The sequence below is a fragment of the Dunckerocampus dactyliophorus genome, chromosome 16, assembly GCF_027744805.1.
Source record: "Dunckerocampus dactyliophorus isolate RoL2022-P2 chromosome 16, RoL_Ddac_1.1, whole genome shotgun sequence".
In the NCBI taxonomy this organism is placed as follows: domain Eukaryota; kingdom Metazoa; phylum Chordata; class Actinopteri; order Syngnathiformes; family Syngnathidae; genus Dunckerocampus; species Dunckerocampus dactyliophorus.
The window spans coordinates 18,688,924-18,712,920 of NC_072834.1; the positions used below are offsets into that span (position 1 = coordinate 18,688,924).

General features: G+C 40.8%; 1 protein-coding gene across 3 annotated transcripts in view; it reads left to right on the forward strand.

Annotated features, from left to right (window-relative positions):
- The first annotated feature begins 782 nt into the window (after positions 1-782).
- Positions 783-23,997, forward strand: part of LOC129169591 (cell adhesion molecule 1-like) — a 440,926-nt gene continuing 417,711 nt past the window's right edge. Inside the window, exon 1 of one of the 3 annotated variants that reach the window (XM_054756155.1) lies at positions 783-934. In XM_054756155.1, the coding sequence (XP_054612130.1) occupies positions 862-934 (73 nt within the window). In that variant the 5' untranslated portion in view covers positions 783-861. The remainder of the gene's footprint in view (positions 935-23,997) is intronic. The other 2 variants (XM_054756154.1, XM_054756156.1) reach the window with 2 other exon arrangements.

Sequence of the window (23,997 nt, forward strand, 5' to 3'; positions counted from 1 at the left end):
ACATTTTTTACTTTTACATTCAAACAATGTAGATGTGCTGAGAGGGTCTACAAAAAATGCAACTTTATTTTGTTTTGTTTGTTTATCATAATATTATGACTTAAAGAAATAACGTATTTTGCTTTAATATTTCAACTTTATGCTACTAAAATGATTTTATTTTGCCTCACAATGTTATGACATTATTTTCGAAAAATTAAGACTTTTTCTTGCTTAGATTACAACTTTTTCCTCTTAATATTTTTACTTGTTCTTGTAAAATTACTGCGGATTTGTCCATTTCTGCTGTTGTTGTTTTTTAAAAGTTTTCTTGTTGAACCACTAAAAAACAGCCCCTGGCCGCAAGTGGCCCCTGGTCACACTTTGGACACCCCTGGTCTAGAATGTACAATTTTTGTATTGCAATTTTTTTTCCCCAAAAAGAAAAATGAAAGGATGCGGAGGTGTAGGGTTGGGCATCGTTTACATATCCGATACCAGTGCCAAATTGGTGCTTATGAAACGGTGCCGGTGCACTAAGCATTTTTTGTGTTATAAGAAATAGTTGTTAGTGTAATATTGAAATATCTAAAATTATATCTTATTAATAATTCATTCATGTCTGGCCGTATTTGGCTCCACGTGCCGCACTTTGGACACCCTTACCATAAACGGATGGACATAAGTTAAACACCTAACTAAGCATATAGACTTAAAGAAGATACCTCAGTGAAACAGCATCTTGTGGGGGGAGTTCCTGTGGGAAGGCGAGAGGAAGGATGGCGAAGGAGTGAGTGAAGGAGGCGAGGAGGCGAAGGAGGCGAAGGAGGCGAGGAGGGCATCTCCACAGTAGGTGCCATCATACTGAAGCAGGTGTCCAACATGGCGAACGCAGGCTGCAGCTCTCTGGCGACTATTCTCTTTTTATTCATCTTTCAGGCGGCTCTTCTACAAGGTAGGTGCTTTAAATCAACGCGCCTGGCCATTCCGCTTCCTTCTTCATCTTCATACGAGTGGATTTTTTCATCTTTATCAGCATTTTTGGGAGATTCGTGACCAAAGCGGCTGGCGGATGCACGGCACTGTGCAACTGTCCGTAAAGTTGGATAATGGTTGTTTTTTTTCAAATGTTTTTTATGGACATTTTGTTTTGATTTGCTTTTTCATGGGGGCACTTTGGACACATTGTTGTTATTAATAGCTTGGCAATGAACTCTTTAAATGTCGCATTTTTTGCTGCCCGGCATTGGAGTTGCAGTGTCGAATTGAAGTGCCGCTTTCCGGCCGGTCCACTTGCTCGGAACCACTTTGCTCCGTGTGGTGCAGATCCATCATAGAAGAGAAAAGAACCAGCGGTGCGTTCAAGCGATCGTTGCAATGCAGAATTCCCAATACAAACAGCACCGATTTAAATGCGAGGCTTCCTACTCTTCAGATTCAGCAAAAGTGAATCGTGTTTGCTTTCACAGTTAAACAAACAGGCCAGTAGAGCTGCATTTTCTAGATATCGTCTATCAACAACTCTCTATTAGCCAAGTAGCTTCTTTTTATAGCTCATATTACACCGTTCGTTCGCTGGCTACTCCAATGGGCATCTACTGAAGCGTATTCGAAGATGGTGTGAATAAATTTTCAAAGTTGAAATTCAAACCGAACAAGCGTGGTTTGGCGTTTTGGATGTATGCCGAATTGGAGGTGATATACAAGAATGTGGAATCATGTCGTTCAATGCCGTGAGAGATGCATGTGTGCTTCCTGGTAAAGGGGTGGATCTAAATGCGCATGGATTCCTAACAGTGTTCATGGCGGGCGTCAGATTGTGGCTATGCAGCAGTTTATGGGGCATCAAAGTTCCCTTTTCGCCATCCTGGTATTACATGACTTTCTGTTAGTGTGTTGGACGAGTTATGCATGTGTATTTGCGGGCTTGGTTGAGGGTTGGTTCCGATTCCATTATAGATTATAGTGGTGCGTTCAAGCGTGCATCAATGCATAATTCTTCCTTCTCTTACTATTCAGCAAAAGCGACTCCCAAAATTAAACGAACACATTAAGCACTTTACTAAGGTAGCCGAATTAAAAGCGATATGTGAAAATATAGAATCATGCTGTAGAGTGCAGTGAAAGATGCATGTGTGCTCCCTGGGAAAGAGGTGAGTGTAAATGTGCACGGATCCCTAAGGGTGTTCATGATGGACGTTAGGTTGTGGATATGCAGCAGGCTATGGGGGGCATCAGTGTTCCTTTTTTAGCAATGCTGGCGAGTTAGATTTGTATGCAGTTGCAACATGACTTTTTGTTAGTGCGTTGCATGTCTTCTTTGCATGGTTCGTTCAGATCCATCATAGCAAAAGAACCAGCAGTGTGTTGAAGTGGTTTTGTCCAAGCGTGCAGCAATGCAGAACTACCAATCAAAACACCACCAATTTAAGCATGAGGCTCCCAAGTCTTAAGATTCAGCAAAAGTCACTCATGTTTCCACGTAAAATGAAACAAACACATCAGTAGAGGTGCGTTGTCTATATTCACTTAGCCGAATCGGAGGCCATATGTGAGAGTGTGGAATCATATCTTTGAATGCCACGACAGACGCACGTGTGCTCCCTGGGAAAGGGGTTGATCTAAATGTGCGTGAACTCCTAAGGGTGTTCAGGATCGGCATCGGGTAGTGGATATGCAGCATGTTCTAACTGGATGCATTCTAACTAGACTAGTTTCAGATGCAGCTGCAACATGACTTTCTATTAGTAAATTGGGTGCATATTGCATGTTGTGTTTTGCGCCGAGCATGCTTGCTTTAGGGTTGTTCGCCGTTGCGCATTGCCATGGAGATGTGATGGAATAACAGCAGGCGACGCACCAACATCACCCCCCCTGCCTCCTTCCCTCCCTCCCTCCTCCACCATCACCACCACCATGCTCACACGTTGGCAACACACAGCTTACACAATCACGCAACTGGTAAACTGTGGCTTTGTTGTGCAGCCGTCTTGTCAGCCAGTCCAGCTTACTTTACGTCAAGTCAGTTCTTCCATGCTTGTAAGAAACTTAATGCTGCACCTCCCTTTATAAAGCCTTTTTATGCTGACTGTGCGTCTTAATGGTGGAGGACGGCAGACGTTTGTGGATTATCCGAGCAGCTTAATCCATCATGTTGTTTTTTTTTTTTTGTTTTTTTTTATAGCCGTTAAAACGCTGGACCCCGGTAATCGTGTTTTGCCAGTTGAACAAGCACAAAGTGCAAAGCTAAACACGTCTGTGTTGTTTTTGGACTACGGCGAGTGCTGATTTACCTTCATTGCAAGTTTGCACAAAGCGTATTAATTATTTACCCCCCCCCCCCCCCCCAACCAGTGATGCAGACTGTGGAATTGCCCTGTGTTTAAGCATTGCAGGTTTTTATTTTTTTTATTTTATGTTTTTTGCTTGGATGTTCTCTCTGAACGTGGAGAGAGTTTTTAACTTGTTGGGTTTTTGGCACCAAAGCCAATACAAACATGCTCGGGAGATAACATCCTCTGGATCGGATTCAGTCGTTGGTGTCTTTGTTACCTCTGCCAAGGACTCTTAACTTCGTGCAAGGGTGGGGCACGGGCCAAGGAAGAGCCCATTATGTTTTGGTGCCGATCCAGGAGTTTTTGTCCTGACTTTTGTTGGATGGGGCAGAATTTTGCTCAATTTCTCAGTGAATATGTGTCAATCTTTGTTAAAATATGATGATCTAAATTGTTCAGATCAGTCTTCATCATCTTTTTGACTGTTTGGACTGATATAAATATCAGCAATTTGATGAAAAGTATTCCTGTGCTTAATCCACATGACCATCCAACGCTTGTCCCAAACTACATGATAAATTATATGCGAAAGCTGCTTTTCTTTTGATGTTAGCATGCGTTACATAAGCATCTTTGTCATACTGCGTATCGCCGACCTAATTCCGAACATTTTTGCCTTAAAGGGATAGTTAGGATTTTTTTACATGACATCCCCATCAGCATTATATTCCAATAACAGCGACCTCACAAAACGCTTGGCGTTATATCTGTCACATGAACGCGCAGGAATACGGCGGGAGACAGATAACGCAGGGCGTTTTGTGAGGTTTGAGTTTTTTGGGAAGGCATTTTTGTGATGCAAATGTTTTAATCTTTTGAACGCATATCGTTTTTAGAAGCCAAACTCTTTACTGAATTGTCCCCGTCCACTAAGCGGAACTACGTTCTTCATCACAGAAATCTGACCAGAACTGGACTTAGGAGATCGAGTGGGGGTTAAGTCGCTGTTATTGAACGGCAATGCTGATGGATATGTCATACAACTTCATGTCAACAAATCTGAACTATCCCTTTAAGTTTACACAATTCTTAGTTAAAATAGTGTAGCTTCGCAACCATTTTTTGTAACGCGACGTTTTCAGCAAGTAGCTTCAATTAGAGCTGCAACAATTCATCGATTAATTCATTTTTTGACTATCCAATTAATCGACAACTATATTGGTAATCAGTTAATCTTTTTTTTATTTAAAAATGTAAATATCCTCTGATTTCAGCCTCACAAATGTGAACATTTTTTTATTTCCTTCGTTTTCCATGAAAGCAGACCTACTATCTTTGTGTTGGAGGTAAAACAAGATATTCACACACATCAGCTTTGACTTTGGAAAACAGGGATGGACATATTTACCTCTTTAAGATATGGTGCCGACCAAACCACTAAGTGTTTGTGTTTGGTTCATATTGTCTTGGTCTGCCTAGGGGTTAACTGATTACTCGATTAATCGAACCAAGTTTCAGATTAATCGACTAAGAAAATAATCGTTATTCGCAGTCCTAACATGCATTAGTTTTTGTTAAAATATAAACATTTGTTGTGATCAAAATTGTCCAGAACAGCCTTTATCATCTTTTGTCGTAAAAAAACGACTGTTTTGGATAATCAACAATTTCATGAAAAATCACAAAAAAATGTTGTTTTATCCACATGACCGTCCGACACTAAGCCTAAAGTTGATTCAACTGAATTCTATGCTAAAGCTACAGTGTAGCTGTTTTACGTTGCTTCCAGTCATTACAAGCTGACGTAGGGCCCTATGATTTCCACTCTAATGAAATCGTGGAATTGGCCAATAAAAACAGAATTTACAGTTAAGCGCGGAATCTCGTGGAAATTGACAATGTGAATGAAATGCTGTCATGGTGAGGAGAAGGAACATGTGTGAGAGGAAGCATTTCCCCGAAGGATCGCTCAATCATGGCGGAATCTCATCACAAAAACTAAGCCGCTGCCTCCCGAACGCAACATGTCGAAATTGCTCGGCGAAAGTTGGCGAAAAAAAAGGAAAATATCTTTTGTGCTTTAGTTGGCTCACACCAGTTATTTATTTTGTGTTTTTATGAAATACTTCTTTTTAAAACGGCAAACTGTGACAAATGTTTGCCACGGCACAGTGATGATACATTTATCTCGGTTTCGATCTGAGATTGGATCAGTTGTTGAAGAATTTGGGATATTGAGACATATTGTGACTGCAAGCTAACTATTTGACATCTACGACCTAAAAGTATAACACTCAGTAAACTGTGCGGCGTTAAACCTCTTGTGCGCACTAATTAACTCCATCAGAGAGGAACTTTTTGTTACAGTGGATATGATGTGTGTTTGTGAAGTAGTCTACCTAAGGGGGTCAAACTGGGGTGAGAACTGAAGATGAAAGTCGTGTTTAATTAAATATTTGGCTGTTGAAATTTTAAAGAGCTGTGCAAAATGCCCAGTGGGAGTAATACCCACTGTAGTTATCTGGTTGGCTGAGTCTTGGAGGATTGGCTGAGATGTGACTTGCTAGCATCCAAAAACAGTGTGGCGGTGGATAACCTACGGCTTGTGGGCTATATACGGCATGCTGATGCATTGGATCCAGGATACCGTATTATTGTAAAAACTAATAAAACTGCAGCAGAAGTACCAATTGGTAAGACTGGCTTTGAAACAAGAGTGCAGGAATTTCAAAATACTGTTGAAACACTGAGTCGGTGAAGGAAATCTCTACGCAATAACTGAAGACTATGGAAATCTAAAGTCTATTCAATGTGAATGGATTTGTATAGCACTTTTCTACCTTTAAGGTACTCACAGCCCTTTGACACTGTTACCACATTTACCTACTGATGACGCAGCATTGGGAACAACTGGGGGTTCAGTATCTTTCCCAAAGATACTTCTGGGAGGAGGGCGGAGGATCGAAACAGCAACCACTCTACCGCCCGAGCCATCCAATTACTCAGAGTAGTCTTGTTTTTTTCAATATGGTTGTTCGCATTAGCAAAAGCATGCGACTTGTCAATGAAAACGCAAAGCATCTGGGAAGCGATGTGCTTGCGCAAAAGCACAATGTCGCACGCATTTCCGTTTGTTTACAGAAGTAAAGATTGCCGCAGTGTGTGTGCTATCCTCGGCGCGTTTGTGGCAATTTCAAGGATTCTGTGCAATGGGAGCCAATATTTCTTAACCAAATGATCCTGCGTATGGCAGGTTGTGGAGAACTTGCTGCGACGTCTGTTCCGAGGAGCGTGTGCTGGGACATTGCTGGCACATTGCTGTGAGCCGCTTCACTGACACTTTTTAAAAATCCTTTTCTGATGACAAGAAGAGCTTTTGCCTGCGTCAGTGAGTACCTTTTTCGAAGTCCCGGTAAGCACGGCAAACCAACTTTTTCATGACGATTATGTTGGCTATATGCCAACTGACTGTTCAGACTGCAGTAGCTGCGATGCTACTGCAGTCTGACAAATCGGATTTATATCCACATACAAACAAGGCCTAAGTCGCATTTGAAAAAATCTGAATTGTACTTTTCACACTGACACGGAAAAAAATCAGATACAGGTCACATGCTGTATGTGCAAAATAATCGTAATAGACCTGCAGTGTGAACGTAGCCTTAGATGAGTACCCCTGCATATTTATGTGCACGTCTTGTCTGTAGAAAGATTTTTGTCTTTTGTTTCATGCAAAACAGACTAAATTGTCTGCAGTGCAATTTGGCCTTCAGTTCGACTGGTAGGAGTTCCCCGTGATGGAAAACAGGTGCACAAATGGACTTGTTAAGTGTGATGAAGAACAATGCCTTTTATTCCTCAGGGGGAAGGAACCCCAAGTCACCCGACTGCCTCCTCCTCCCTCCTCCACTCGCGCGACTGTGTTGGCAAGCCAACAGATGACTGGGTTGGGTCGCATCTGGCCTCTGTGCACTTCGTGTAATCAAAGCGAAAAAAAAGTCTTTATGGCCTACTTGTCAGAGAGCCGTCTGCTGATGGGATGTCAAGTGCGCATATTCTGCTTCCAACTCTCTGGAGGTGTTGGGGATGGCGGGGGGTGGGCGTGGATGGCAATCTGGCGTTTGGAAAAACATTGTACCGGCGTGGGCGTCTTGTTAAATGATACAGTTTGACGTTGCTCGATGTTGCATCGACACCCGTGGAAAGACGTCAAATCCAGTCTGACCTTTAAAAGGCGGTTGACATTAATAGAATACCACAAATATTTTAGTAAATATCGCAAAGTTAAACTGGTAAGTCCAAAAAGTCAGCATACGAACTGTAATTTTTTGAAATGTTTCAAAATCCAGAGACTAATGTGGTGTCAATGACACCAAACACTGAAAGCTAAACTAGTAATCCTTACACATTTTTGATGATTTTTTTTTAACTTTACATGTACAACAATCCCTCGTTGATGGCGGTTAATTGGTTCCAGACGCGACTGTGATCAGTGAATTTCCACAAAGTAGGATTCCTTATTTAATACTTTTATAGTCACAGCATAGAAAGCCTGTTTACGACCTTCTCAATACGCTTTTTTTTTAAGCATTATTAAAGCCCTCTAGACATGAAATAACAACTATAGATTATAATAATGGATAACATTCATACACCAGTGTGGGCAGCACTGGAGGTAAGGTGGGTGAAGTGTCTTGCCCAGGGACACAACAACAGTGACTGGGTGGAGGGAGCCACTTCCGTCAATATTATTATCCGCAGATAAGTGATACCGATATCATCCAGTATCTAATTATGCCAATATCTATAATATTGATCATTTATTGTGCGGTGGTGTTGCCTTTTAGTGGTTTCACTCTGTTATGGTTATTCCAAATATATTTAATTTAAAAATCATAGCGCAGTTCCTCACTGTTTCATGGTTGTTATTGTTTTTATTATGCATATTTAAGCATTTCCATGTATTGGGCCTAAACAATGCTTTTTCAAGCATGGACATGGCTAAATGAACTAAAGTCCAAATATAAGGAATTCAGAAGGTGCATTTAAAGGCGTTGCGATGACATGTAGTATTCTACACTGGTCACTAAGTGTCAGCAATGTTACATTGATGAGACAATAGCCACCGCAGGAAGAACTGTACAACAGAATCTAAAAACAGAACAACAACAAGGAACTCTTCTAATGCTAGCATGTGTGAGTCTATGTTATGTCTTATTTATAAGATGATCTATAGGGGTCTTATTTCATGTCTAGACTGCTCAAATATTGTTAAAAACCGTATTTCGACCTTTTGTAAAAGAGTTATCTGTGCTCTAATTACAAAAATATTCCATTTATAAATAAGGAATCAGTCATACTTTGTGGAAATTCACTTATCACGGTCGGGCCCGGAACTGATAAACCGTGATAAACGAGGGATGACTGTAATTATATTTATATTGTATAAGGTCGATCAGCTTTACAGATTCCATGTCTGCTCTTCCAGTGGTGTGCGTTGTGGTCGAGAACTTGTTAAAAAAAGAAGCATTTATTTTCAGCAACGGTGTTTTTTTATTGAAGTGCACTTGTTGATTGGCCTGCTGTGGACTATTTGATGAAATAAGGTATGCTAAAATGTTAACACGTTGCATTTACAGCATTTCAAAGCTGAGTGATGGTTTCTTTTGGGGAAATTGAATTTAAAATCAATGAAAGTTGAAATACCTTTCAGATTTTCTTTGACTTTGGAGAGACTGCCGTATAGTCAAACATCCACAGGCTGCGCCCAAATGAGAAAAGATAAAAACAGGGTGGCCTTGCATGAGTTGAAGGCCTGGCAGTAACATCACAGAGTTGCCTCAGGCAAAAGAATGCTGACCAAACAACATCAATTGAGATGGAGCACACACATGATTTTCTGTTTTGTAGCCGAGAACTCCATAGAACTCATTAATCAGCCTTTAGCCACTACCTTTAGTGGCATCAGAGGCTGTAATTGGGCCCATGATCCCCATCTTCACAGCTACAATTATGAGCTCAGCAATAACAATACAATCAGGAATCAACTCGTATTATTTACGTCGTCATCAAAACATCTGAGGTTATTGGCTGTAATTATGACAAAGGAAATGAACGTCTTTCAGAATACAATACTGCGTCCACCACCGCTATCGCCGCACTGGAGGCTCGAGTCATCCTCGTTCTTTTTTTTTTTTTTAATGTAACACAGGAAATTTGTTCCTGATGAGTCCCTTCAGGCTCTTACACTGTCTACTCATATAAATGGATCACATTTATCCGCTGTCTTCAGTCCTCTGTGCTATTGTGAGTGCCTTCCTGACGCTCAAGCATTCAACTATTTCAACTCCACCCAACGCAGACAGTTATAACAGATTAGCTCAATATTGCAACGCTAAACTAGGAAGCGCAGCGGACATTCGGAAGGACTCTGGCTTTGACCAAATATTTTGTGGAAAAAAACCCTTCCAGAATCTGAAGAATCCAGAACCCATTTTGTTGTCAATCTGTTCATGAATTTCTGCTATACGTTTTGTGTGTTTGTGTGTGTGTGAAACTTATTGTTTCCCAAAGTCGTTGTTGCTGATAATGCTAAGACCAAATTGGCAATGATGAGGAGAACCCAAAGTAAAAGTTGATATTACGTAAAGTCAGCTTGCTACACATTTTTAGCATTTTTCAGTTTACATTGAGACTAATGTCACAAATTGCGCATGCATTGTACCAATTTGCCACTAGCTAGGTAGCTTGGTTAGATATCCTGTAATGTTTTAATATTAACAATACTATTAAACAATAAAACCCACAAAAACAACAAGAAAAATCGAAAAAGAGTAATTTTATGAGAACTATTAGAATAAAGCCATGATGTTAATCTAAAAAATTGTAACATTACAACTTTTGGTTACTTTTATGAGCATACTGTGTAATACTGTGAGGGAAAAAAAGGTAAATTTCACCTTATTTTCTGCAATATTAGTCACAAAACGTTAGAAGTTGGAATTTTTGGAAAATTGGGTTGGGAAAAAGTTGTGATATTACAAGAATAAAGTCAAATTATTACGGGATTGAAGTTGCAGTGTTGCAAAACACTGCAAATTACAATAAGACAGTTTTAAATATTTGAAATTTGATATTTAAAAAACCCAACAGCAAAAATAGAAGAGTAAAAGTAATAATATACTTTGTCACCTATAACCCAAAGCTAACATGCAGGCTGTTTTCGTAAAATATGCTGTTATAGAACTTGTTAGCATAGCTACAAGGGTTGGTATTCAAAATGTAAAATATCACTCTGGAAAAAGTTTGGATTTACACGATAACTGGTATTACTACAGCTACTACTACTCACAATTGATACTTTACTTTACCAGTGGCAAAACCAGGTACTACAGTTTCTGCGTCTAAGCTGGGGTTCTGTTAGGGATGGAAATGATTCCGTTCCTAACAAGTATGAGCTAAGGAAACAAATGCGGTTTGAACAGATGAATCACCGACTTGTCGTTGTGCCTTGTGTGCCTTTAGCCGTTCCATAGTGATCTATTTTCTTGCTGCCCTCAGTCTCCTTTTAGATAAAACGCCTCTAAGATGTAATCAACAATTGGAAACATGGCTAATATTTACATGGTGTAACAAACGATTGACTATCTGGTAAAAACAAGAGTGTGAAAATGAAAATCAGTAATTGTGTTTAATTGCTTATATTTTTATGTGTGGTGTATCAGAGGAAATGTTTCCCCGAGCACACTTGGTTTTAAGAGCTGGATAGCCCTTAGCCCGTCGCCTTACCATGCAGAGAATTGACCCTTCCTTGACGCAAACACGCAAAACCTGGGGTTTAGGGCCGAGGCTAGGTCTACACAGATTTTCTAAAAACTTGTTTTTTCTATGCGTTGTGGCCTTTCGTCCACATGCAAATGTAGGTTTTTGTCGAAAGAGCTTTTGGAAAACTCCGGCCAGAGTGAAGACTTTAGCGACTTTGTGTATGGACGCGGCTAACCGAGTTTCTGGCATGTCCCAGCCGTCAGATGACGTAACAATTATGATTCGTCATTTTCACACGCAATAAGTATAATCTAATTTGCGCAATGGCAAACATTACACATTACTGCTGGTTTCAAACATAGTGAGAGGACCTTTCGCACGCTTAAGCGTAAACATAGTCCTACTTTCATACTTTTACATTGACAAATAAAAGCTCTTTTTTGGGCTTGGAGGACGCTGCTGCTGCTATTCACTCTCCAATATGTGCTGATGAAACAACTACCGGAGAGGGGGACATGTGGACATAGCCTAAGACAAGGGTCGGCAACGTTTACGATCAAAAGACCCATTTTGCCTCCTCGCCCACTAAAGAAAAATTGTCTGGAGCCGCAAATCATAAGAGCTTAGAAACTTTTAAAAGTGTTAACCTGTATGAATTTTGCCTGTTACAACAGAATACAAGCAACATAAGGACGGTGTGCATGTGTAACGGATGCCACCTAGTGGGGTTGTGACAATACGTTGGTTAAACCTCAGTACCTGACGCCTCAGAAAATGTGCAGCACAGCGGCTAAAAGGCTCTTACTTTTAGCTCAATCAGTGAACTTATGTGGTTGCCGGTTGGAGCCCGGCGTGCACATGGCTGGACTGCAGGGATGAACACTGTTACACGTGTGGATCTACTTTGAAAAAAACCCTGCTTTTAAGAAAATGGGTGCTTGTTTTGAAAATGTCTTTCAACGTTTTTTGTTGTTTCTCCCACATAGCAACAATATCGATAAGCCAGCATCGTTGGCAGCGAAGACAAAGGAATCTGTCCATGCAGAATTTAAAATTTAATTTGTTTTTATCTGTGCACACACACACACATAGCGTCTGGATATGCCAGCATTTTAATCTCTGTCTGATGGGCGATCTCTTAGAATCTGAGAATTCTGACGGACTTTCGCTCTGAAAAATGTCCGGTTCCGAACTGGCCAATTTTTTCTGCGCTGCCCTCAGCCTTCTTAATGTATCCTAGGTTCCCAAGTGGGGCACGGATTGCCGTAGGGGGTATGTGGCTTGACTACATTAGCGCCGAACACTGAGATTTACATAATGCGTTCGAACGCCTCATGTGAACAGCCACAGCAGGTAAGTTGTACAGTGCAGAAGAAAGGTGACAGCATGAAGTTGTTCTTTGTTCTGTGTGCGTTAGATGAACATAGAAGTAAGTTGGATGATGACGTCGTGCATCGAAAGTGTTTAATCTTGACGATTTTTCAAGATCATTTATATTGTGTGCTAAATGAGAGCTGGTCTTCTTACGTGGTGCTGTGACTAATTAGTGCGTCTTCTGAGCTGCATGAGCCTGTCATTTGTTTGTTGACTGCATGCACTGACTATGTTAGAAAGCCCTCAATTTTGCCTGTGTAAGTACATTTATGCTTTCATGAATAATGTGTCTTCTTCGGGTGTTGCGGCTACTTTGTTTGGCGGTCTTTCAACACGCCATGCGTTCACAGAGCTAGCATTATTAAACCCCACCTCTGTGGTACAAAATCTCATGCTATATCAAGATCAAGAGAGTTTTATTGTCATGTGCACAGTAAAACAGCAGTTATACCATGCAATGAAAATCTTATTCTGTTCATTCTCCCAAGAAAAGAAAGAAAACAAATGAAAGAATAAGAACATAAGAAACATAAACACATAAACATATATACCAATAAATTAAGCAACAACAACAGAAGAGACATTAATACAAGTAAATAATACAAATAAATAAATAAATAAATATAGTGCTATGAGTGTGTGCGTGTGTTGCGTGCGGCGTGTGCGAGTGCTATGTGCTCATATGTCCATTTGGCTCAGCAATAATCCTCGTATTGAATGAATTTCTATACGTTATGTGCCTTTGTTTTATGTGCCTTTTGTAGCATTAGTTGCATTGTACTGATTGTTTCCATTTTATTGCACAGCAAAAGAGCATAAAGATCAGTTCAAAACATGCAACCACAGCTTGTCACTGTTTATCATAAATAAATCCACCAAACAGAACACAAACCTGCCAGGAGATGTCTTACGCCTTTAAAACCCTCTCTGTTTTAAATTAGTAGCCAATGTGTGCAGTTAAAAAATAAGACACGTGATTTTTTTAATATAATGTCATAATATGCAATATATTTAATAGTACCGGTATATCAAATATGTGTCATTGTGTGGTTTCTGTTTTGCAAGTGTGCAGGTTTAGGGGGTACATGCCTTCCAGTCAGATGTGTGAAGGGGTACGCGACTGTGAAAACTTTGGAAACCACTGTCACAAATGAATGACGATAAAACGTCTCTTTACAGCAGCCACATGCTGAGAAGTAAATGCAGGAGATCCTCGTTCCTCTAAATTGTTGTTGCTGCTTTGTGTCTTGTTCTTGAATCTAGTGTGGGTTTCAGTATTTTATGGTACCAACAGCCACAAATAAAATTGTTCCAAACCTATGTAGGCTTTGAAGGGTTACTTAGAATCTTTGCCACCTCCTTCAGGGAAATCAGATCATTCTGGTCAAGCTACTTTCTGCTGCTACTTTCTACAACTGCAAACTTGTCACACCACTGTTACAAGTAGCAAGCTTCTGAGTTGTTGTAGAGGTCCAAGGTCTGCATTGTGAACAGAATTGAGGGCTAAGGGCACCTCCCGTGTTGGCCATCACTATCCCGGTGCACACAAATTATATCCTGGCTGGAATACATGTCGCTAGTGGAGCTAAATAAAAAAGCTAAAGTTGACTATGGTTAGGAAAGCATATGTCATCCATCCATTAACCTGTCTGTTCATCCAGCCATCCATTTATGAGATTTCATTCAGAAATGAGAGAATTCTGGTCCACTTTGCATCACTTTTACAAGTAGCATGCTTCTCAGTTGTTGTAGAGGTCTGCAATGTGAACAGAATAGAGGTCTCAGGACCCCCCGGTTTATGTATTTCACCGGTAAGGTCAAGTGTTACCAAACCACAGAAGAGTGTCTCTCTTCTTCTTACTATTATCGCTAGTCATGACTCCCGCTATTCAATGGCTGGGCTTGTGGAGGTGTTCTGCATGCTGCCACACCTCGCCTTTCATGACGATGATAATGCAACAGTCCCTGGGCTTGTGGGGGCGCTCTGCATGTATCCGCCTTTCGTGACCACTTGTATTTGTTTCCAGAGTGAATGCATGACAAGCACTTCCTGTCTCTAACTTTTAATGTGTACCGCGTAGGATTTGGGAGTGGAGTTATGACGAATACTGGCATATATACTGGCCGTAATGCCTGCCGCTGGTGGAGCTAAAATGCTTAGAAACCCGGCAATGGGCTGGAAAACATTGGCCAGAATTTCTCTTTCCAGGAAAGAGAACGTCTGTGTTCTAAGAAACGCATCGAAAAAGTGCCTGAGGTGGGGTCGGGCCTCCAGCCTCTTGGGTCACTTAGTAGTCATCCAGTGCCCTGGAGCGCCCCTTGTTGGATACTAAGACCAGACAAGATATTTTCTATTCTTCTGCCTTTTTGAAACAGCCAGCATAGTTTTCTTTTATTGCACAACATATTCGAGTACACTTACCTTGTTTACCATGAAGCGCCCTGTTTTTGTAGACTTTTGGGCACTTGAGAGTTCATTGAGCATCTGGGGAATACATCCTGTAGCAGGGATTAGCAAGTCCTTTCTGCAGCACAGTGCCTGCACTCCATGCCACTGCAAAACTTTAATGGACAAACAACCGAGGGCCTTCTGGCAGGTCAAGGACTTTTTTTAAATGCTGCTTCTGCATGCATACATTCGTCCGTCCAGCTATTTATGATGAGTTTTATTTCGAGGCCGTGTGTGGGCATCGCTTTCTCTCCACAAGTATTCCCGAGTCTTGCATAAGTAGCGGTTGTACGTTTCTTCTAATTATCTACTAATAGCAGCCTTTTTAAAAGCAATCGCGGTGCGGCCCAAACACACTTTGCACTGCGTGGGAGGTGGAAGACTGTGAAAAGCGGTGAATCTTTGGCAAATAATTAAAGCAGATTGAGTATTTACTCTTACAATGGTCACAACAAAGAGGTGTGTTTATGTGCCGTGTGATGGTTTTACCTGCTACCTTCACCCTAACAAATCAGACTTAACTCGTGTATCAAACGTTGGCGCATAAAAGGTGTTATTCCTCTTTGGCTCCGAAATATATCTATTTTTTTTGACACAAAAAATTTAATAAGACCACCACCGGAAAGCATATGTTAGTCATAGTGGTTTCAAAGAACAGATTGTGCACATGCACCTACACGCAGTCTCAAAGAAGCTCTCGACAATTAGCAGTTTCGGTGGCATACATTATGTTCGAACTCTAGCGCCCCCGTTGCAGGACAGCCGTCATTCTGCACTTTGATTTTCCCAGCTTCATTGTATCACTGTTTTTCAAAATATATTAATAACTACGGCCTGTTATTAATCAACAGATTTAAGCCAATGTAATTAAGTATTTTCAAGCATAAATGAAGGCAAAATGAAGTAAAATATAATTATAAGGAATTCAGAAGACGCATTGAAAGACATGCTGTTATGATATGTAGTATTCTACTCTGGTCACTAGATGTCAGTAATGGTACATTGATGAGACAATAGCCACCGCAGGAAGTACACTACACAAAGCGGAAGTATAAAAGGAACAATTTCTAATGCTAAAGCCCCGGTCACACCGCCCGAACTTTGCTGTAGCGTCCCTGGAGCGGTGAAAAAAATTCATCACCGCTCATAACCGCGCACCACCGTTGGCCCCCGTTAAGGTGACGCCGTATACGCTCGGCCACCGCTGATGGTCCCTCCTACCGCTCCGAAAGTTTTGAGCAGCACAAAATATTGCCAGTGGTGAGGAGTGGGCAATTTTCCGCTACGGCAAGGTTAATCATGGCTCCAACAATGCCCAGTCAAAGTTTGGCACCGCTAGACGGAAGTTTGTGGACGCTTGGGTCCGCTACGCCAACGCACAAATCTTGAACGCTGGACCACTGCTGCTTTGCCAGCTTTGCCCGGGCGGTGATTAAACGTTGCAAAAACTTAGTTGGAGCGGCTGTAAGCCTTTTACGTGCGAACACGGGATTGCTGGAACGGTGTCAGGCGTTGAAGCAGTCATGAAGCAGCGATCCATTGCGGTGATGAACTTTGGTTTGCCGTTGGTATGGAGGTGTCGGAGGCGGAGCATAATTTCGCTATAAATACAGGGAGCCCATTTGGAATAGCCGTTGAGTGCAGACCTCAGTTATATCGAATTTGCTCAAAGTTACAGTAAAACTGTACTACCATGGATGCTGAGAGACTTGCTATGATTGGTGCACTAGTCCAGCAGCTGAATCAGAACCTCCTCAGATTGCAACAAGCTGTTGACAACACACAACAAGAGTGGGTCAGACAGTTGTTGTGACAGTTGTTGTGTTTGCAGAGACACACTAGAGGGCACTGTGGGACTGCGAATGAAGATCCACGAGCCTTCCAGCAAGTCATGAGGATGCCACCAGCCCGCATGCGCAGAACGCCGCTCTATCGACGCTCGCGTTACCGCTAAACCAACGTTCGCTACCGTTAAACCAACACTAAAGCAACGGCGGCTTCAGCGGTGCACCGCTAGGACAATGCCCGTGTTTTCTATTTTTTTTCCCATTTTGTGCACAGTTACTAGCGGTGATGTTTTTTTTCACCGCTCCAGGAACGCTACAGCAAAGTTCGGGCGGTGTGACCGGGGCTTAACGTGTAAGTCTACATTATGTCTTCTTTTCTCTTAGTATGCCTACTATTTTAAAAGGTGTAAAGGTGTGTAAAGGTGACTTTAGGGGTGTTATTTCATGTCGTGAACAGTGTTTCTCAACTTGTGGGTCGGGACTCGTTCTGGGAGGGTCGAGGACAAATCCAAAACATATTTTCAAAATATTTGTATTACAAAATAAAAATCACATTCAAGACAATCAGAAAATTAAATTAAAAATTCAATGTAATTTCAAAATTTAAAAAATGGGAAAGTTGCATTACATTGCAAATAGTACAGTTCATTTATTTACATTTGAAAATGTTCAAATTTTCATCTCCTTGTGAAGTTTGCATGTTCTCCCCGTGTGTGCGTGGGTTTTCTCCGGGTACTCCGGTTTCCTCCCACATTCTAAAAATATGAGCGTTTAAGGTTTATTGGCGACTCTAAATTGTCCATAGGTATGAATGTGAGTGTGAAAGGTTGTGTGTTTATATGTGCCCTGTGATTGGCTGGCGACCGGGTGTACCCCGCCTCTCGCCAAAAGTGAGCTGGGATGGGTTCCAGCATAGCCCCGCGACTCTAGTGAAGACAAGAGGCATAGAAAACGGATGGATGGACATTAGAAATTAATTAATTCAGTCATTATTGTAATGCAATTTTCAGATTGTCTGAAGTATATTTTTCATTTTGAAATGTATTATACAAATATTGGAAAATATATTTTTGATTGGCATCTTCTTCCTTGGTATATCCAAATATTGACTTATTGTGGTGTTAATTTTGGGGTTTTTTGGTTGACATTCATCCTCTTAATTTTGTGCTCTGATAATACATTTTGCACATTGAGTGTATTTTTGTTTAAAAAGATGGCATGCATGTGTTTTCAAGGCTCTTTGTAACTAAAAATAAATTAGCTTGCTTTTACCTGTGGCTTCCAGGATGAGACTACTTGAGAACCCCTGATCTAGAGAGCTCCAGAAGGTTGTAATCAGGTTTTCTATGCTTTAACTACGAAAATATTCCATTTATAAATAAAGAATCCAACTTCACGGAAATTCACTTATCACGGTTGGGTCTAGAACCGCAATAAACGAGGGTATGGCTGTACCTAACCCTTGACAAACAGCACCTTTTAAGAAGCAGCTCTATATTTTTTGGGAGATTAGTAGAATGGTTAAAAACACATCAGCAGGGTTTCTGTCTCCTACTGGAAATAGGAATTAAAAAGAAATGTTTGAACCGGACCTTTTTTTTTTTTTTTTTTTTTTTTTTTTTCCCCCCTCCCGCAGCTTTGAAGTGTGTAGTATTTGTTGGGCTTCACTTGGCTGTCAGATTAATACCGTCTCCACTGGAAATGAAAATGGTTGAAGGAGCAGCTAATCCATGTAAGAATTTTATTTATTAATTTTTTTTTCTCGAATAAGAAGCTGCAAATTTGTCTTGTGTATTGATTTTGACCTCGTGTGACAAGGAATCTCATTTTATTTGTTCTTTTGCGTTATCTTGGTTTTGAAATCTCTAGGAACGCATAAAAATGAAATAAATGAGAACAATGGCTAGCACTTACAAATATATTTTACACCACTTTGGATGTGGTTGTATTTGGGGCGGCATGGTTTAGGTGGTGAAGTGCAACCTGAAAGTTGCAGGTTCGATCCCATTATCATGTCGAAGTATCCTTGGGCAAGAAAAATGTGGTAAGAGTGTCAAAACGCTTTGAGTACCTTCAAGGTAGAAAAGCGCTACAGTATATAAGTGAAAGTCCTTAATCAAAATAAACAATGCTGAGGCGTTTTGCTGCCTTTTCAGTATTAAATTTGAATACATTTCCTCATAATTAAGGATAAATTGTTTTTCACATTTAGTTTTTGATGGCAGAAAATAGAAATCAAAACTCATAATTATAGTGTGACCATACTTGATTACTGAAAACCAGGACATTGGTTCCGCCAGTGAGATGCTCATGATACTTAAAATGTACTCAAAGATACCTTTTCATTTCAATACGTTTAAACTATGCCTCCTCTGTATGAAAGGAAAGTTGTCATATTATGACAAATACTATGTATAACCAAAGACACAAACTCAGCTTCTGGGTTTGAATCTCCGCTTGGGCATCTCTGTGTGGAGTTTGCATGTTCTCCCCGTGCGCGCATGGGTTTTCTCGGGTACCCCAGTTTCCTCCCACATTATAAAATGGATGGATGGATGGATGGACATAACTAATAGAGATTTTAATTCAACAAACAAAATATATCGATATGTTTAGTTGAAAAACAATGAAAACCAGGAGTAAAAACAAAAAATAAAATAAAAACAAAAACAAACAAACAAACAAACAGTACGCCCATGGACATGACATGAAAACAGGATATGTCCTCGGAAAAAAGGGCGTTTGGTCATTGGGGCCTGCAGCATTATTATTATTATTTTTTTAATTGTCCCGAGGCGCATTCTAAAAATATAATTTAACAAGAAAACTACTATTTAAAATTTTTTTCAAATTGTTGTCTCAAGTTTAAAGTTGTAATTTTTGGAAAATTAGGTTGGGGAAAAGTTATAATATAATGACACAAAGTCACAATATTGTGAGAATAAAGCCATAACATTACGAGAAGAAAAGTTATGAAGATTATTGAAGAACAAAGTTAATTTGGAAAATACATAATTAGTTGATTCAGTGGTTTGTAAAACATCTGCCAATCTCACAGAATGAATTGTTGAGTAATTGTATCTTGAAGAGGCAACATGGAGTGCAGTGCCTTGGTGCCACCAGCAGAAGCACCACTGCTTCTGTCATTAATTCATTTGTGTTCTGAAGATAAAACTCCTCACCTCGAAATCTGAGGCCATGGTTCTCAGTTGGAAAATTGTACCTTCTGGGTTAGGAGCAAGATCTTTCCCCAGAGGGGAGGAGTTCAAGTATCTCGGGTGAGGGAAGGTTGAAGTGTGAGGTCGACAGGCGGATCGGTGCAGCGTCTGCAGTAATGCGATTGCTGTACCGGACCGTTGTGGTGAAGACATAGCTGAGCTGGAAGGCAAAGCTCTCAATTTACCGGTTGATCTATGTTTCCTCCTTCACCTATACAGTATCATTAGCTTTGGGTTGTGACCGAAAGAATGAGGTTGCGGATAGAAGTGGCTGAAACGAGTTTCCTCTGTTGGGTGGCTGAACTCACCCTAAGAGATAGGATGAGGATCTCGGCCATCCAGGTGGAGCTCAGAGTAGAACTGCTCCGCCTTCACATCCAGAGGAGCTAGTTGAGGTTGCTTGGGCATCAAGTTTGGACGCCTCCTTGGTGAGGTGTTCCGGGCATGCCCAGCCGGTAGGAGGCCCTGGTGCAGACCTTGGACACGCTGGAGGGATTATATCTTGCAGCTGGCCTGGGAATGCCCTGGTGTCTTCCCAGTAGAGCTGGAAGTGGTGGCCAGAGACTGGCAAGTCTGGGCTTCCCTACTGAGATTGCTGTCCCTGCAACCTGGACTAAGCAGAAGACAATGGAAGGGAATAATAAAACACAATAATCACTTAAGTAATTATTAATTTTCATTGTTCTCAATCAATGAAATTTCGTCAAATGCCCATCCATAACATCAACTTCCTGTTTATATTTTTTACACAGCTTCTTTAGGCGGAAAACTACATAGGCTTAAATAAATTGTGCCCTCTGCTGGTTGCTTTCAAGTAATCAATTTTGCATCAAGATAACGCGACCACTCAATGTTAACAAAAAATGAAACTTTACGTTCCTGACTCTCACTTGTTTTATTGTATCAAATTGAAACCGGAGACACCGTTGCACCACAAACTCGCACCTACTTTCCTCCAGTTGCCGTAAATCTCTCTGTTTTATCTCTGACCCGTCCAAGTTAGCTAGCGTGGGATGGCACATTATTACCTCCCACAACCCGAATGCTTTGCCAGTAATTGCAGCTTTGGAAGCTTCTTAAAAGCCTTCTAACACCAACGTACTGTACGTGGTAATCTATCAGGCATTAGCGGCTCTTTAGAAAATGTTCCTAGTACACGACATGGTGTATATAGTTTAGATCTTTGAAATAAGACTAGCACAGTGTGAGGGTCAGGCGTTTGACTACATTTCCTTGAACGACTATGGGCTAAAATAATCATCAGTGCATTTGATAAAACATGCAATCTAATGGATTTTTTTCTTAGGTTTGTTGTGTAGTTTGCTTTTGACTCTCCGATTCTAAACATGGTAAAAGCGGTGAATATGATACATATAGAAATATAATTAAAAAAAATTACATTTGCTGAGAATATGACCGTAGCCCTGCGCAAAAATGCAGTACAGTGGAGCCTCGGTTGTCGACATTAACCCTTTTCAGAAGGCCAGACAATAATTGACATACGAAAACGTATGAAAACCATGGCAGTTTTTCCCAGAGAAAATAATGTAAATCTAATTACAGGTTAATAAGTTTCAGACCCGACTGTGACCCACAAGTTGAGTGAATTTCCGTGATGAAGGATTCCTAATAGTACATAGAATATTTTCGAAGCTAGAGCATTGAAAAGCTTTATAATAGTTTACGAGCATATTTATTGAGTAATAATAGACGGGATTCAACCAAGAAACAGCATGATTTATTCATATAGTTTTTCGAGGGAAAGGCTTCTTGAGACGTCATCTGTACTTCTGTGTAGAAGGTGTCGGACGTTTCGCTCCTCATCCGAAGAGCTTCGTCAGCGAACTAACAAGTGCTGGTAGCCTAGGCCTTAAATACAGTAAGAGTGGGCGGAATTGGTGTGCCAACACCCTCCTCCTATTGGTTCCTTACACTAAGACTGGGCGGAGTAGTGGTATAATCCTCTCCTGCTATTAGCACCTCCGATCAAAGGGAAGTGTTGCTCCCTGAGTTGGGTATGAACGACTCTGATACTGGCTTGTTAGCATCTATTGTTCTGGCTTGGCCCTGGCTCCACCTCATTTGCATGACTAAGAGCTGTGGGTTTTGGTCTCAGTAACCTGCTGAACACAGGGTCCAAATTAAATCTCAAACCACCATTCCGATTCAATGATGGGTTCTGTTGTTTGACAAAAATAGCTTCCTTTACTCCTCTTTCAAACGTCCGACACTTTCTTCACAGAAGTACAGATGACGTCTCAAGAAGCCTTTCCCTCGATGGACAACTCCTGTACGACTGAGAGCCTACACAGATTCATATAGTTTTGCTAAACCGTGAACCGAAGCCGTGAAATTCGAAGCTCAGGATGACAGTTTGTTATGCGCGCCATATTGTACGAGAACCAAGGCATAATTTTTGCTTAACACCGAGGCTCCACTGTATTTCAATCGCGGCCATTTAATATATCGTCCGACATGTTTTCTTTCTCTCAAAATAGTTGGGGTCATGCCGTAACACACATGCGCATCCGATTTTGACTGAATCACTCAGTTGTGCACTGGAATCTTTAACACGGTAAATGCAATACTTACACTAAAAATGTTGAAACAGTACGCTAACTGTGAGAAATTTTTGCAGCCGATAGTTGTGCACTCAATTTTGCCTCCATTACTTCGAGACCCCATTAACCACACAATTACTTGTACAAACTTTTCATTAAACACGTCTGCATTTATTTTGGCAGCTAAAATACCAAAGCAACTTCCTGACATATTTTGTGGTTGTTAAAAATATATATAGAAAAAAGTAGTACAAGAGCAAAAAGGGTGCACCAAAAAATAAAATAAAAATCCATTCATTGTCATTCTCTGTCATCCGCAGACGTTGCCACTTCAATCTGTTCTCTATTTTGTCACACTAATGCGCTGAAAGATGACAAGGGTGGGTCATCTTGCAGCGGGGAAAAAAAATAGCAAAGGGGCTGAGTGTGACAGCCGTGTCAGCCTGCCTTCTAGTTTGGCGCGCACACACACACACACACACACAAAAAAGAAAATAGAAAGACTATGGGTCACTGCCGAGGGAAAAATGGCAACGTTATTGTACGATTGTAGGCCTGCCGCTGCTACTGACTGCGCCATATTGTGCTCTCTTCATATGGGGGTTTCATTTATTATTTAAAACCGAATATACCGTCTGGACTTGAAATGCAGTAGCGAGTACAAGGCGACTAGTCCTCCTACACTTGCAATTAGGGCTGGGCATAATAATCAATTCACCAATTAATCATTAGCACTGATTTCAAGCCAACTAATTGGATGCAACCAGCAGAGACACTCTTGATTCTTAACTAGTTTGCTGTCAAAAGAAGGCCGATACAGGAAACTAAGCTGCATCTACGCTATGCCAACATATCCAGTTAGGACTATTTAGCCAAATGCAACACTGGCATTGAAACAGGAGTTCAGCACATTCGGAAATCATCCCCAATATTTCTTATTCCAGACCCCCAGTAAATAATTCAGAGCCAGCAGACCCAACATGGCTTGAACAATACTCTGAAGTTTTGTATTATTAAAGTTCCTGCATCCACAGCAGTGCTATCAGGATTCCATCAGAATCAGAAGGGCGATGATGCCAGAACCCGGGGGTTGCTGTTTGAGAATAATCAGTCGGTGTCTGTGGAGAGAGAAGCTCTGGTAATTTCCCCACTGCTTGCCGCCACCATCAGTGGATGTTCCTGCTTAGAGGATAAAATGGTGCATCACTCAGGCTTCCCTGTGGTTTTCACTGCCTGCCTGTGTCTTGTATTATGTTCACTGGAAAAGGGTTATTTAAATTAAGTATTATTCATATTTTGACTGCATATGTATGTATGTATGTATGTATGTATGTATGTATGTATGTATGTATGTATGTATGTATGTGTGTGTGTGTGTATATATACTGTATATACTGCTCAAAAAAATTAAAGGAACACTTTGAAAACACATTGGATCTAAACTGGGGGAAAAATGATCTTGAATATCTTTCCTGACAATAAGTGGGTGATGTATTAGTAACACATAATTTGATAAAAATGAAAATGATCACCCTATAAAGGGGGGAAATCAAAGACACCCCAAAAATGAAAGTAAAAAAAATGATGCAG